We start from the raw sequence: 16,639 nt of genomic DNA, 5'->3' as shown, positions 1-16,639 counted from the left end.
TAAGGCTTTTTATGATTTTCTTTCTTTTCCTTTTTCTTTCCTTTTTTCTTTCTTTTTCTTTTTCTTTTTTCGTTTTTTTTTTTAATTCAGCAAAGTCTCGATTTGTTTCGGTTGTGATGTTGCAGGGGACTGGGCGATGCACTATGCATACCTGGCCAGGGATGTGGTTAATTGCAGCAACATCAGTGACAGAGCCCCATGGGAAGGAAACGCCAAGGGGCCGGCTTGGAGGACCAGGAGAGTCGCTGTACCTCGGGAAAGGTCTAGGGTGTGTTTGGCTAAGACAGGCCATTCCTTTCTTTTGGAGTTTAGGGGCTCCCGTCTGGGAAGCTACGATGGATATGGTAGGATCAGGTATTTGGCTTTACTGGCGGGTTCAGTGTCGGGCGAGCGGGGAAGGCGGAAGCAGTGCACCCAGATCTGTTAACAGATACAGCACAGTCTCCTGCACTCCCCAGCCTCAAAGTCAGGGTTTATGGGGACACACACCGCACACACGTGCACACACGCACACACACACTTGCCCTGCAGAGCTGCGGCGCCCGCACCGCCCCCTCCAAGGGTTAAGTGTCAGCGTCTCGGGGGTGGGGACTCTGGAGCCTCCACTTCCGCGCGCAGGGCCGGGCGCGCAGGGCAGTGGGCGGGGGCGCGGGACCTGCCACCGGGCGGGGGCTGGACGCCTCGCCTCCGGACGCCCGGGGTGGTCACACACTGACTGGGTCCCTCCGCAGGAGACGAAGACCAAAGAGCCGCGAGGCTGGGCCCGAGAGGCCCGCACTCCTTCCAGGCAAGTAGGACGTCGCGGGAGGCGCCGCCGGGCTCTGGGGCGCTGGGGCCGGCGGCCACAGCAGCTGCCCCGGCCAACGGGGCGCGGCCGCTCCTGGGGTCCCCGGGGCGGGTGGTCCTCGGCCCTCGGCCCTCTTTTCAGGCAGGCAGTGCCTGACTCTGGAGGGAATATCCATGGACCTTCTGGTAAGTTTCATGTTGACTAGAAAACTCATTTCTTTAAAAGAAACCTTCGAGCCCCATGCAAATAGCCCAGCGTCTTAAATGGTTTAAAGGTTCTGCGTGAGCCTCAGCCAGGCACAAAATGCTGAGGGTTTCCATGGGCTTATTTGGCTTCTTGTCCAAAAGTTAATTTGGATAAAAATAATTTGGGCTGATAACTGTGAGGTGCTTTTAGGGATTATATTAGTTAAGGCTTCTCCATTTATTATTTTTTTTTTTTTTCCTTTCTGGCAATAAACTTTAAAAAAGAAGGGAGAGGGGTGTCTTTAAAATATGAGATAGTTGGACACTTTAAACAAGTGTGTTGGTTATAAGTGGAGTTAAGCAGCTCCAGTTTATATTTCATTTAAATCTGAAAGTAGAAGAGCTAGAGTGGAATGCTGCCTTACTTCCTTTTGAAGCAAAGTAAGTTTACGCATGCCCAGCCATATGGTACTTGGAGTATAAACCACATTTACACTGTTGAATCATTTGCTCCTCGTGGTGTTTTATTATTATTATTATTATTATTCATTTAACAAATTCTGAACTGCTGCTAAGTTTTTTCTTTAAATAATTCTCCCCACCCCCCCAGGCCAAACATCCTTTCTAGTTCCCACCCATTTCTTTGCCCCCTTTTATTTAAGCAACAACACAAGGGGACATCTTTCAACAACAAGAATTTTAAAAATAACAACACCTCTTTCAATGACTTGCGGCCAGGTCTCTGTTTCCACTCCTCCAGTGTCCTCCTCCATCATCCCCTTGCCACTGGCGAAATCCAGTATCTCTGCCTAGTTTTCATTTCTTATGATGGTTGGCTACTGCTTCTCCTTGGTGTATTCTCTTCATTTGGCTTCCAGGTCACCAGTTCTGCTTTCCTTCCACCTCACTGGTACTCCTGTGTCTGCAGGCTTTTCCTCTCCCAACCACTAACTGTTAAGAGGACCACAGCGCTCAGATCTTGGCCACATTCTCTTTTAGCCATACGTCATCCAAAGGCATTTTCTATCCCAAGCCATATCCCACGGTTGTGAATAACATCTATAGGCTGAAAAACTTCCAAACTTTTATCTCTAGCTTTCCTTCGCCTGGGCACCAGATGCAATATATTCATCTCCACTTGGAAGTCTAAAAGGCATGTAAATGGAGTTGGTCCAAACAGAACCCAGTCCTCCCTTCCAAGTTCCCCTCAGTTACCTTCCTTGTCTCAGTAACTGCTAATGCCATTCAACCAGGCTGAACCTCGAGGAATCGTCCTTGATGCTTCTTTTTAGCTCAGACCCTACATCCAAGCATCTAGCAAATTCTGTTGACTCTACCTTGAAAAGATACTGCAAATCTGACCACATTTCGCTGCCTCCCTTATGCAGAACACCATCTCTCTTACCTAGCTGACTGAAGTCTCAGATTTACTCTTCTTGCTTCTGTCCTTATTCCTCCTCCGTCTTTCTACAAATAGCAGAAACTTTTTTTCAAGTATAACCAGAATTTTCACTTCCCTTAAAAATCTTTTGATGGCTACTTATCACAGTCATAAAAAACAAACTCTTAATATGGCTTCAAAGCCTTGGGTGATCTACCGCCTGGCTGCTTCTCTGATTTCATCCCCTACCTTCTCCCTTGCTTACCCCACTGTAGGGACACTGACCTTGAGCCTGTTCCCTTTGCCTGCCATGGCCTCTAGTAGATCATCACAGGCTTTGCACCTTCACTTCCCTGTTCAAGTGCTCTGTCTCAGTACTGCCAGAGTCCTGTTGTACCATTTTTTCTTTGCTACTCACCCTCAGGTGAGTTGCTGTTAGATACTGGTATTCCATGAAGCATGTGGCACCTTTAGAACATTAGAGGTTACTAGGACTCTTTAATATATATATTTATATATTTTTAATTGATTTCAGAGAGGAAGGGCGAGGGAGAGAGATAGGAGCATCAATAATGAGATAGAAACATCACTGATCAGCTGCCTCCTGCATGCCCCCCCGCCTTGGGGATCCAGCCTGCAACCTGGGCATGTGCTCTGGCTGGGAATCGAACTATGACTTCCTGGTTCATAGGTTGATGCTCAACCTTTGAGCCATGCCAGCCAGGCTGGACTCTCTATTATTAAAATACACAACCATCTTTCTTTTGAGCCTCATTTTGATAAGATTTACAATTTATCCTTAAAATGTTCTTCCTGTTTAGGAGAAGATTTGCCCTTTAGTGCCAGCTCTCATTTTTAAATACAGAAAATGAAAGAAAAATACCCTCCAGTTTACTAAAAAGATTATGTAATCATTATTTTTGTTAACTCCTTTGCTTCAGTAGGAAGCTGTGGTCTCTAATTTAAAGACTTTCTAACAGGTACTTTAAATAGAAAGAAGAAAAATGAAGTAGCTTGTTCAAAAAATATTATGTACATTTTAAAAAATATATTTTATTGATTTTTTTACAGAGAGGAAGGGAGAGGGAGAGAGAGAAAAACATCGATCAGCTGCCTTCTGCACACCCCCCACCGGGGATGTGCCCGCAACCAAGGCACATGCCCTTGACCAGAATCGAACCTGGGACCCCTGAGTCTGCAGGCCGACGCTCTACCCACTGAGCCAGACCAGTCTTGGCTATTATGTACATTTTTAAGTGACTAAGCAGACATCAGACTATCAAGATTTTATAGCAAAATCTCCATTTAAAAGTATAAAACCTAGAAAACAATTTTTTATTTACTAAAATAAGTTTTTTTTCAGATTGCATTATCATTGTAGAAAAAAGATAGAGATATAGAGATATAGATATACATACATTCACACACCTACAAAACACAGATAATATTACCTTTTAGGTGTACTTCTTTCCAATCTGTTTTCTCCAGTTAGTTTTACAAAGCTGAGATCACACTGTATATGCTATTTTATACTCTACTTTTTTCCTCTTAATATTATGGAAGCATTTTCTCTGTTATTAAAATTATCCATAACATTCATAAACATTTTTAAATGATTTAATAGGATTCAATATTATAAATAATACGATATAGTTTAAGTTATTGTCATTCCCCAGCTTTTGGACATTTTGACTGTTACCTTCAATAGAATTTTGGTTAGTTCATTATACTATGTTCAAATATCTAATAAAAGGAAAATATAGTCATATAACTCATTCTTCAAATTGCAGTAAAATGTCTCCGTAGATCCTGTGGCAGGAGAAAAGCTGAGCAAATTGGCGGGTCGGGGGGGGGGGGGGGGCAGGGGGGAGGGGAGGGGGAGGGGGGACCTGTGTGCAGGGACCTGGAGGAACAGTGGGGAGCCAGGCAGGAGACGAGGTTGGAGCTGAAGAAGTCGGATACAGGGCAGCACTGACCATATTAAGAAATGTTTATTCTAAGAGCAGTAGAAAGCCATTGCTGGGTTGTAAGTGGAAGTAACTTGATCCGAAGTATGTGTTTTAAAAGATCATTGCTGTTGAGGGGAGAAAGGATTGGACTGACCAGAGTACCTACAGAGTCCAATTAGGAAGCAGTGCAGTGGACTAGGGGAGAGATGTTGATCTAGAGTGAAAATGTGGTGCAGAGGAAAAATGGAACAATTAGAGATGTATTTTGGAGATTGAATGAATAGTCAGGATTCTTGACAGCTTTAAAGTGAAAATGTAGAGAGGAAGGGGAAGGTGTCAGTGGCGCCTCAGGTTTCTGGCACTCATAACTGGGAAGTGATGATGCCATTTGCCTTGACGAAGTATGGGGAAAAGAGTGGAAGCTACCTCCCAGGCTACCAAGGAAGCAGGTTAGGATTGCTGTGCTATACACATTGTAAGAGCTGTGAACAGGATGTTATGGGTGTCCAGGAGAGGAATACTTAACCTAGAGATAACAGAAAATGCCTTCTGCCAAATATGATCCGTGAGCTGTGTCCTTAAATGAATATACCACATAATTTTAAAAAACACAACATAATTGCTCATTTTAAAATCCAAGATATATTTGGATTGGCTAGTCCTATTCTGATTGAATCAGTAATTTTTCTAATACAAATTATTAAAAGCTATCTGTTTGGCTATCTCTCTAAACCAAACCAAACCAAAACAAAACAAAACAAAAAAAACTGTTAGTCATATTTGGAATTGTCTCATTCATTCATTCAGAAGGGTTTTCTTGAGTGGTGATTGTGAGATTTTGGGGTATAGTGGCGAACAAGGCAGATTTGGTCATTGTTCTGGTAGACTTTATAATTTACTAGTTTACAGCCTGCCAGAGGGAAAAATGAGAAACTAAGCAGCAAATTATATAGATCATTAATAAAGTGTACGTGATTAGTGCCACGAAGGGAAGATGCAGGGTGCTATACACCTAGATAGCCGATAACCCTAACTTTTCTCATGCAAGCGCTGGTATTCCTTATGAAAAATACAGGCACTAATTAGTTGGCTATAAATAAGTATTACCATAATAGGTATTATTTATTTATTATTTATTTATTTATTATTTATACTGGGCCTCTGCCATCCTTATGAATTCTGCACAATCTCCAAAAGAAGAAAATAAATAAATGCCAGCTGATTCTTAATAATATTATTTCAGTATAAGATCAGGATGGATTAAAATTCTATCTATTACCCTAGCTGGTTTGGTTCAGTGGATAGAGAGCCTGGGTTCCAGGCTCGATCCCGAGTAGCAGGTGTGCAGGAGGCAGCCGATCAATGATTCTCTCTCATCCTTGATGTTTCTGTCTCTATCTCTTCCTCTCCCTTCCTCTCTGAAATCAATAAAAGAAAAAAATTAAATATATTTTATTGATTTTTTTTTTAATATAGAGAGGAAGGGAGAGGGATAGAGAACCAGAAACATCAATGAGAGAAAAACATCGATCAGCTGCCTCCTGCACACCCCCCATGGGGGACGTGCCTGCAACCAAGGTATATGCCCCTGATCGGAATTGAACCTAGGACCCTTCAGTCTGCAGGCCGATGCTTTATCCACTGAGCCAAACTGGTTTGGGCAATAAAAGAAAACATTTTAAAAATTCTACCTTTTTATGCTCGTATTGGTTACCGTAGTTGGTATTTTAAAAACACTTTCAGTGTGAAGACGAGTCCTTGTCTGGCTATAGGTCTGTTCTCTTGTGTCCTGGCATTCCTGTGCTGTTGTCCTGGGGTTGGCAAAATTTTCCTGGAAAAGGTCAGGTAGTAAATATCATCAGCTTTATGGGCCACATGATTTCTCCTGTAACTACTCAACTCTGCCTCTGTAGCATGAAATGAGTCACAGACAGTACCTAAGTAAGTGGACATGGCTGTCTTCCAATACAACTGTATTTACAAAACAGGTGGCAGACTGTTTTGCCCTGAGATTGGATGTTACCAATCACAGTTTAGTTGCAGGGAACAGAATCTCCTCTAGCTCGTTGAAGCAGAGAGGTATGCATACGAGGATATGGCAGGATTTACAGTCTCATCAGGAAAGTTGAAGAGCTAAGCTCTAGGTTGAGTTTCTGGGGACACCTCCAGAAAACAGTATCTCCCTCAAGATACAGGCAGTCCTCGGGTTACATTGGACTCGACATACGGTGTTTTGTGGTTATGTCACCATCTCCCATTTATTTATAAAAAAACATTTCGACGTATGTACATATGTGCTTTATGTTTTTTATTATTTATTTATCACAAGTAAAGGTCAGGAATTGTTATCTTTCTTTTAAGTTTTTTTTTATTTATTAAATATATTTTTATTGATTTTTTACAGAGAGGAAGAGAGGGATAGAGAGTTAGAAACATTGATCAGCTGCCTCTTCCACACCCCCTACTGGGGATGTGCCCACAACCAGGGTACATGCCCTTGACCGGAATCGAACCCAGGACCTTTCAGTCCACAGGCCACCGCTCTGTCCACTGAGCCAAACCAGTTTCGGCTTAAGTTTTTTGTTTTTTTTACTGTTTCACTTTATTACTGCTGTGTATGTGCTCTGTGTGAGTGACGTAGGAATGGATCTCTAACGTAACCAGTAACCCGAGGACCTACTGTAATGCAACTGTCCCTTACACAAACAGAAGTGCACTCACCTTCTCCCGAAAGCCGCTAGGCCACCACGCTGTGTGCAGTGTTCCTCAGGAGCATGATCCCACGACCTAGCACACCGAGGAGCTGCTTCGCTCTGCTCTCCTCAGGAAGGGGGAAGCTGGAGAGGCAGAACTGCCTAATGACCAAGAAGACAACAGCTCAGCTCTAAGAAGCTCCCTCATATTTTTCATCCTCTTTCTCTCTTCTAGCAAATTTCTTCAATTCCTAGGCATTCCAAGAATCACTTTTCTTAATGAAATCTTCCCCGAACCCTACCTTCATTTGTAACTACTGGTCTCTCCTTTCTTTCTTGTGAAAGTCTTTCCCCCAGCTCCCCCTCCTCGATCCCTCACTTCCTGGACTCGGAAGCACACTGCAGTCTGGTGTGGTGGCTCCCATTATTCCATCATTGCTCCCCATAACCTCCAGGTGCTAAAAGCAGCGGAAACCAACCACTGCTCAGAGCACTCTCCTCCCTCAGTTCCAGATACCCATCTGCATCTGATCTTCCTGCTGCTCCAGGGCCATTCCCCCCTTTCCTCTGCGGGTCCCTCCTCCTCTGGATGCCCGTCTGGCATTGGTTCTGTCTCTTTCTCTCACCTTACTTTCTGCCTCGTCTCAGTTCCTCACAGAACTGGAGTAGTGCCAAACTTTTATCCCCCATGAAGATGTTCTCCTATTTGTGCCATGGACCTATCTGTGAATGTGCCTACTGGACAGTTCACCTTCTAGGTTATGGGGTACTCGAGCTCCCTAGATTCCAAGCTGGATTAATTGTTCACACCCGCCTCCACCCCCATTTATCTAAACGAATGACAATACCACCAAGTTACAGCAGGCACAGGTTTGGGAGGCATAGCTGATTCTTCTTTCTGCCACTCACCCGCCTTTGTTACCTACTATAGGTCTTTGTCTCCACGATCACTTCTTTAGGTCAGGACTCTGCTTTCTCACCTGGTTTGCAAACTGGTCCATGGTTTGCAAACTCCAGCTTGCAAGCCACACGTGGCTCTTTGGCCCCTTGAGTATGGCTCTTCCACAAAATACCATGGCCTGGGCGAGTCTAGTTTGAAGAAGTTGGCATTAGAAGTTTAAGTTTAAAAAATTTGGCTCTCAAAATAAATTTCAATCGTTGTACTGTTGATATTTGGCTCTGTTGACTAAAGAGTTTGCCAACTACTGTTCTAGGTTATTATTGCACCAGCCTCCCAACTGATGGTTCTGCCTGTCTAAGGCCATACAGGCTTCTAGCCTCATCTCCTCACTGCAACTATTTTAACCTGTCTGAAACACTCCAACTGAACACCTACCAGGGGCTCTCTTTCTGCCAGCATGATCAGATTCAAAGTCCTGAACAGGGTATCAATGGCCCCATATGCTCTGCAATCCTACTTATCTCTCCATTCTAATCTCTCATCACTGCCTTCTTCCCACCCTCATATACGTGGGCTCGAGCCATACAAACACCTAGTGCAATATGAGCCTAACAAAAGTTGCCCTCTGGTGCCTGTGTTTTTGCAAATGCTGGTCCCACCGCATTTTTTATTTGTCTTTTGCATGCTGTGATTCTTCTTTATATATATTTTTTATTACCTGTAATATTTTTGCATATTTGGCAAGATGTGCTTTCCATCTTACTCCTGTTCACCTCTCTCTCTGCCGCCCTAACACCCGTGTTCCCTGCTGCAGGTGTCCTTCCCGAGGGCCTGCGTGGCACCCGCTCTCCTGAGTGAAGCAGTGGGTCCCACTCGTCTACGTATCCTGGCTTCACAGCCCCAAAGCCTGGCAGGTGTTGGTCCAGAGTAAGTTTTCAACAACACTTATTTATTCATAACGTCAAAATGTATCAACGGACTAGTAAAGAACCCATTGATTTTGCATGTATTTGCCACAAGATGGAGCTCTTTAGATCGGACAGAAAATGTAGAGGCTGATGGCTTCAAGTCTAGTCCTAGTACATTAATTTTAAATGTGTTGCATTTCAGAGGCTGTGATTTGAACACAAAAACTTTTTCCATGGTCAATACATGGACAGATTTAAAAATTGTATATGTGCATGTATTTTATTATCAAATTATTAATGATTATTATTTTATTTACTATTTGGGAGCCAAGTGGTCATAATGTCTTAAAAATGCAAACATTAGCCAAAACCGGTTTGGCTCAGTGGATAGAGCGTTGGCCTGCGGACTGAAAGGTCCCAGGTTCGATTCCAGTCAAGGGCATGTACCTTGGTTGCGGGCACATCCTCAATAGTGGGTGTGCAAGAGGCAGCTGATTCTCTCTCATGGATGTTTCTAACTTTCTATCCCTCTCTCTTCCTCTCTGTAAAAAAATCAATAAAATATTTTTTAAAAAATGCAAACATTAACTCTTAATTTTAGTGAAACAAACTTTTAAAGAAGGTAGTATTAGGGTTCTCCAAAGAGACATGACTAATAGGTTAGAGGAGGGAGAGAGGGGAGAGAGGGTGGGAGGAAGGGAGGTTTATTTTAGGAATTGGCTCACATGATTGTGGGGACTGGCAAAATCCACTTCCTTTTTCTCAATCCCTTAATAATTTCATATAATCTTTAGATTTTAAATGCCAAATAACCAACTCCTGGCTGCACCTCTCCCCTAAACCCAGACTATATGCTGTGCTTACTCGACATCATTAGCAAATCTTGCCATACATTACACTGTGCATATCATATTGAATTATACCAGGAGGAATGTAATATGTAGTTGTCATCAGTAAGATTGATCACTTGGATTAAGGGGGATGAATCTGTTATATCTTTGAATGTTTTTGTTATGATCATTGGGTTTTCTGTTTCAGATGCATTGGTTTTCATTTTATTGGTTATCTTTTAAAAGAAATCTCCATAGCTATGTCTTTTTCTCAAATTGCTTTATTGGGGTGGAAGGTGTATTTTTTTCTTTTCCACATTCTGTGATTTTTTTTTTAAGTCTTTCCACCATGTTTAACTGATATGGTTTTGATTTCATATTTATTTCACTCTTTGCTGTTTCTATTTTTTTTTTCTAATAGTGTTAGATCCTCTATTTGTCTATAACTTCCCTTTCCATCTAATTCTGTTAATCTTATTTTTCATATTTTTGTTTTATGGATTGCCCTAGGGTTATAGGCTATCTAGGGCAAATTTTGTTAGGATCATTTTGCACTAGGTATTTACATGGCTTCAGTCCATGTATATGAGGGTGAGAAGAAGGCAGTGATGAGAGATTAGAATGGAGAGATAAGTAGGATTGCAGAGCATAAGGGGCCACTGATACCCTGTTCAGGACTTTGCATCTGATCATGCTGGCAGAAAGAGAACCCTGGTAGGTGTTCAGTTGGAGTGTTTCAGACAGGTTAAAAGAGTTGCAGTAAGGAGATGAGGCTAGAAGCCTGTAAGGCCGTGGACAGGCAGAACAACCAGTTGGGAGGCTGGTGCAATAATAACCTAGGGGAGAAAGCGGAGTCCTGCCCTAAATATTGTCTTTTGTGTCTCCTAGAGTAAGTATTACTCCAAGTGCTTACCTGTAATGTAAGAAGCATGGATCCAATGGAAACCATGCTGCTTCCTTCATTGATAATGTCTTACTATGAAAAAAGTCAGCAGAATTAAACAGCATATTTAACTGATGTGGTTGATGGACACTCTGGCACAATCTCCTTATCTTGACATAGGCTGTCACCAAAAAGTTCAGAGACTAGCAACTTGTCCATGCACTACACTTGGAGTTGCATTGTCCCAGAGCATAAGCGTTTGTTGTGTAAAATTTTCTTTAGCTTTCATTATGTATGTAATAACAGTAACAGCTGCTAAAATTTGGGGGGCATTGTTCTAAGCCATTTTGGTCTTTATATGTACTATAATTATATACTAAAAACCCTACATATAGGTACTATAATTATTACCATTTTACACACTGTGAAACCAAAGCACAAAGATATTTGGTAACTTGTACAAAGTTTTCTAGTTTTTTTTGTTTGTTTGTTTGTTTTTGGTGTGTGTGTGTGTGTGTGTGTGTGTGTGTGTGTGTTTAATATATTTTATTTTTTATTATTAATTTTTTTAAATATATATTTTATTGATTTTACACAGAGAGGAATTGAGAGGGATAGAGAGTTAGAAATGTCGATGAGAGAGAAACATCGACCAGCTGCCTCTTGCACCCCCCTACTGGGGATGTGCCCGCAACCAAGGTACATGCCCTTGACCAGAATCGAAGCCGGGACCTTTCAGTCCGCAGGCCGACGCTCTACCCACTGAGCCAAACCGGTCTCGGCTAATATATTTTATTGATTTTTCAGAGAGGAAGAAAGAGGGATAGAGAGTTACAAACATCGATGAGAGAGAATCATCGATCAGCTGCCTCTTGCACACCCCCTACTGGGGATGTGCCCGAAACCAAGGTACATGCGTTGACCGGAATTGAACCCGGGACCTTTCAGTCCACAGGCTGATGCTCTATCCACTGAGCCAAACCGATTTCGACAGTTTCCCAGTTTTTTTAATAGCAGATCTGGGATTTACATTCAGACAGTCTGATTCCAGAGCCTTAAAGAAAATGGAATTTTTTATTTGTCTTTTGCATGCTGTGATTCTTCTTTATATATATTTTTTATTACCTGTAATATTTTTGCATATTTGGCAAGATGTTCTTTCCATCTTACTCCTGTTTAATGTGGGGGTTCTATTGGAACCTCTTTAGCCTGGACATAAAGTGGGTACATTGTGGACCTTCATTCCCTCTCATCTCAGACCTGTGCTGATCTTTCCCTCAGAACCTCAATGTCAGGCTTCATTCGGATGGATTATACTTTTCCACATTTCGCTTGCTTAACGGGATGTGATTAGCTCTGTTGGGCTGTGGTCAGTAGTAATTGGTGGCTTCCATGGCCTTAGGTCTTTGCTGGGGCAAGGGAGGGGAGGCAGGGGTGTCATTGTATCAAGTTAAAAACAAACAAACAAAAAAGGTTCAATCTCATAGAGACAATTTGGCCAAACCTATCATTATCACAAGTGCATTTGTTATTTGGTATGTAAATCCCATTTGGTAGAATTATTCTACGATGAACTTGCACACATGTGAAATGACTTTTGCCCAAAGTTATTCATTGAAGCATTGTTCATAATGATGCAGGAACAGGGGACAGTTCTAGTACATCCACATGCTGGAAAGCTGTGTCATTGTAAGGAAGAGTGAGGAAGTGTTCTATGTGCTGATATGGAAAGCTCTGAGGTCATAGCGTTAATGGGAAAAGCAGTCTGCTACATACTGGTGTTTGGCAGTGTGTGTGTGTGTGTGTGTGTGTGTGTGTGTGTGTGTGTAAATGAACATTCACATATATAGGTATATATAATACTTCTTTTATAAAAAGGAAAGAAAAGAAAAAATATATATTCATAAAGAAACAGTAGAAGGATATAGGGGAAACTTGTAAAATTGATCACAGTTGGAGACCATGAGGGTAATAGGATGGATAAAGATAGGAGTGAGACTTTTCAATATAAATGTTTTCAAAGTAATTAGGTGTTTCAACCACTACCTTTCCTAAAAAAAAAAGTGAATGCACACAGGATTTTATTCCTGTGAACAGCCATCTCATGTGCCTCTCCCCAGCCGCTGCCTTCACTCTCCTTCCATTTAGCCGAGGGGAAGGAATTGAAACCTAAATGTGGACCTCACTCATCTGTGGATAATAAAGATCATTATAAACTGATGAACCAAAAGATAGATATAGAGACAGTAAAGCAACAAGCAGTTTGTCAAATTACAGCGGGGAGGGGAGGAGGATCTGGGGGAGATAATACATCAACCGAAGGACTTGTATACATGCATATAAGTACAAGCAATGGACATAAAACTCTGGGGAGGGAGGGGATGTGTGGGAGGGAGGGAGGGGGGCAAAAAAAATCAATAAAATATGTAAAAAAAAATTAATTAATTAATTAATTAAAAAAAATAAAATAAAAAAGAAAAGAAACCTAAATGTGTTATAGCCCTGGTGCTGACCATTCCTGATGGGTGAGGAGAACTGTAAAGGGGGCTTCCCGGGATTCTTTTTGTGAGCCTTCTGTCTCCCTCCTTTTCCTTCAGCATTCCAAGCCTTCCTTCTGACCTAGTAAAACCCTTTATCAGTGGAGTTAATGGCTCAGAGTAAGCGCAGGTTCTCTCCTTTCTCCCAGCCTTGCGAACCCGAGCGGTGAATCGGACCATCTCCCCGGCTGTGCATCACTGACGGTAGGAAAGGCAGGTTTCAGCACACAGCTTTCCACATCCTTTCCCCTGGGCCCTCTCCTTCCTCTCGCCCTCCAAAGTAGAAGGTCATAGTGCAGCTTTCAGACAAAGTCATTCACTTTTTTCTGCTTAAGGGCGGGTGGGTATGTTTGGAAGTTGAATAGCAAACAGAGGTTTCTGGGTTGTGTTGCTCTTTTTGCTGACTGGTATTTAAGAAAACGAAGGCATTACATTGTAATTCTTTTATAAGTTTTTAGTTCAAAAGACTTTGTGATCTGGCATGTCACAGAATTTTAGAAAATTTTGACATTTTTACGAATATCTTTATTACTTAAGTACACTTACCTGCAGCAGCTAATGATCAAGACAATGATAGTAAGCTGCTTTAACAAACCACTCAATGAAGAAGTGAAGATCGTTCTAATTGGCACAGTAAACCAATGTCTCTGAATGGTTTAATAGTTATTTTATTATGCAGGCGAAGCTTCTTTCTGCACCTTTGCATAGTACAACCTGTTTTCACAATGCAGTAAAAAAATCTGCAGTTAATCCTAACCAGTGAAGAGAGTTCAAATTCATTTGTTTTTAAACATTTTTTTAAAATATATTTTTTGTTGATTGCAGAGAGGAAGGGAGAAGGAAAGATAGAATCATCAATGATGAAAGAGAATCAGCTGCCTCTGCATGCCTCCCACTGGGATCAAGCCTGCAATCCGGGCAGGTGTCCTTGGCTGGAATCGAACCTGGGACTCCCCAGTCTGCAGACTGATGCTGTATCCACTGAGCCAAACCAGTCAGGGCAAGTTGGTTTGTTTTTAATTACTTGGAATGTATATATGTATGTATGTAGAAGTTTAGAATTATTATGCCTAGAATACCTCATGGTAGTTGGCATAATGTATTATGGAGTGAGACCCCTGAAGTACAAATATAATAAATGACAGACAGGAGCTGGCAAAGCCTTCACTATTCAGAGGAAGCAGCAAACCCTTTCATACTTTATAAAAACGAGAAAGAAGTTCTAGATGTTTTTTTCTCTATTTTTTTTCCTTCCCATAACAATTTTTCACCATTTTTGCTGAATGGTTTCTTCTAAACTTAATTACTTTGGTATATGAAGCTGTGTTATTATCAATGTAATCATGTCATTATCAATGTAATCTGATTTCTTCATGAACTCTGGTCTTTGCCCACAAACAATAAATAAAAATGCTCTGGAAAATAAACCGGATGGGCCTATATTCGAAAATATGGATCCTAAAGTTATGTGTTCTGAACTTTCTGTTTTTTGATAAAACAATCCCCCTTGTCACTGCCTATCTTGGAGTTACATTAACAATGTTACCAACATTATCTGAACATTTATTTACATTAGATTCACATGGAATACTTTTCTTTAATGTCTGATTTAATTGTTCCACTCTGAAATTAGACTCCTATATAATAAAGCCCAGCAACCAAACGGCAGAATGATCCGTCGGCCAGTAGCTATGATGTGCACTGTCCACCAGGAGGCAGACATTCAATGCAGTGGGAGCCCCACTGTGCTGACGGGGATGTGCGGCACTCCCACAGCAGGCCAATCCCTGCAGGGCACACCCCCCACTAGTGTACAAATCCCATGCATTGGGCCTCTAGTTTCCTATCTAATAAAGAGGGAATATGCTAATTGACAGTCACACCCTCACAAAAGCCAATGGCACTCACAACCAATAAGGAGAAAATATGCGAATTGACTGCCACACCCTCAAAGATGGTGGCGTGCACAGCAATAGAATACCATTTAAAACTTCCAAATATTGCCGAGACCGGTTTGGCTCAGTGGATAGAACTTCAGCCTGAGGACTGAAAGGTCCCGGGTTCGATTCCGGTCAAGGGCATGTACCTTGGTTGCGGGCATATCCCCAGTAGGGGGTGTGCAAGAGGCAGCTGGTCGATGTTTCTCTCTCGTTGACATTTCTAACTCTCTATCCCTCTCAATTCCTCTCTGTGTAAAATCAATAAAATATATATTAAAAAAATGAAAACTTCCAAATATCTCCTATTATATTTGCCTGAACACTTGGTTTTAACTTACCTTTGACCACCTGTAGTAGTCCTTGTGAAGCTCACAAAAGACAGTTGATTTTGTTTCCCAATAATCTGTGTGGCACTTCTTCTTTAGGACCTATATATTGTCATCTTTTTGAGCTTTAATGTTGAATGCACATTTCTGTTTTTAATGTTTTGATTAAATTTACAATGTTCTTTGTTATTTTTTCTTTTAGAATGAAAAGAAATGCTGAGAAATAAAACTTTTCTCTACTAACTTGGACATTTATCATGGGTGTTGGGAAGTCTAAAATAGATCCCTGCCCTCTTTCTCTCCCTTTGGGTAAAAGCCACAGTATGGACACAAGTCAGAGATGTCATGAGTCGGATTCCAAGAAATCTGACATCTCCCTGCGTGAGGTTGCTGAGCACAGCTGCACAACAGAGACGCCAGCGGGAGAGCTGGCGGGAGCTGCGGGCGTGGATGGGATGTCTGAAGAGGAGACAGAAGAAGAGGTGTTCTTCAAATTTGTGATATTGCACGCAGCGGATGACACAGACGAAGCTCTCCGAGTCCAGGATCTACTCCAGAATGACTTTGGCATCAAACCCGGCATCATCTTTGCCGAGATGCCGTGTGGCAGACAGCATTTACAGAATTTAGATGACGCTGTGAATGGGTCTGCATGGACCATCTTGTTGTTGACCGAGAACTTTTTAAGAGATACCTGGTGTAGGTTCCAGTTCTACACGTCCCTCATGAACTCCGTCAACAGGCAGCACAAATACAACTCTGTCATACCCATGCGGCCCCTGAACAACCCCCTCATCCGGGAAAGGACTCCCTTTGCTCTGCGAACCATCAACGCCCTGGAGGAAGAAAGTCGTGGCTTTCCTACACAAGTGGAAAGAATTTTCCAGGAGTCTGTGTATAAGACCCAGCAAACTATATGGAAAGAGACAAGAAGAATGGCACAAAGAGAATTCACTGCCTGAGGTGGAACACAGAACCCGTGGCTGGCTCTCAACTTATAAAACAAATGACTTGTCTTCCCTTGAGAAAGTAACTTCCAGGACGGGTTTAAATAAAAGAGATCCTATTCTTACAGAAACCTAGAGAGCACAAGGGAGATAAATTTCTGCCAGACAATCAAAGAACTGTGGTACTAATTGAATTTTCAATAAACTCGAGAATGTCAGTTTCAAAATCTTTGCTGTCAGAGTTTTCCTAATTTATGAATATGACAAAGGATGTTCGTCACAATTCATAGTTCTTGTGTTGAACCTTGAACAAAAACATGCATGATAGACATTTAAAAATATATATAACACTTTCGTTCTGGCCTATGTGGC

General features: G+C 41.9%; 1 protein-coding gene across 8 annotated transcripts in view; it reads left to right on the top strand.

Annotated features, from left to right (window-relative positions):
* The first annotated feature begins 559 nt into the window (after nt 1-559).
* Nucleotides 560-16,639, top strand: part of TICAM2 (TIR domain containing adaptor molecule 2) — a 30,287-nt gene continuing 14,207 nt past the window's right edge. The window contains exons 1-4 of one of the 8 annotated variants that reach the window (XM_084882847.1): nt 592-787; nt 8,711-8,823; nt 13,880-14,048; nt 15,523-16,494. In XM_084882847.1, coding sequence (XP_084738973.1) covers nt 15,578-16,282 — 705 coding nt within the window. In that variant the 5' untranslated portion in view covers nt 592-787; nt 8,711-8,823; nt 13,880-14,048; nt 15,523-15,577 and the 3' untranslated portion in view covers nt 16,283-16,494. Of the gene's footprint in view, nt 973-8,710; nt 8,824-13,879; nt 14,063-15,522; nt 16,495-16,639 lie in introns of those variants that run through there. The other 7 variants (XM_084882846.1, XM_084882850.1, XM_084882848.1 and 4 more) reach the window with 7 other exon arrangements.

Source organism: Pipistrellus hanaki, assembly GCF_964339955.1.
Source record: "Pipistrellus hanaki genome assembly, chromosome: 4".
Lineage (NCBI taxonomy): Eukaryota > Metazoa > Chordata > Mammalia > Chiroptera > Vespertilionidae > Pipistrellus > Pipistrellus hanaki.
Note: the sequence above shows the minus strand (reverse complement) of the source record. Positions and strands in the feature narration are given on the sequence as shown.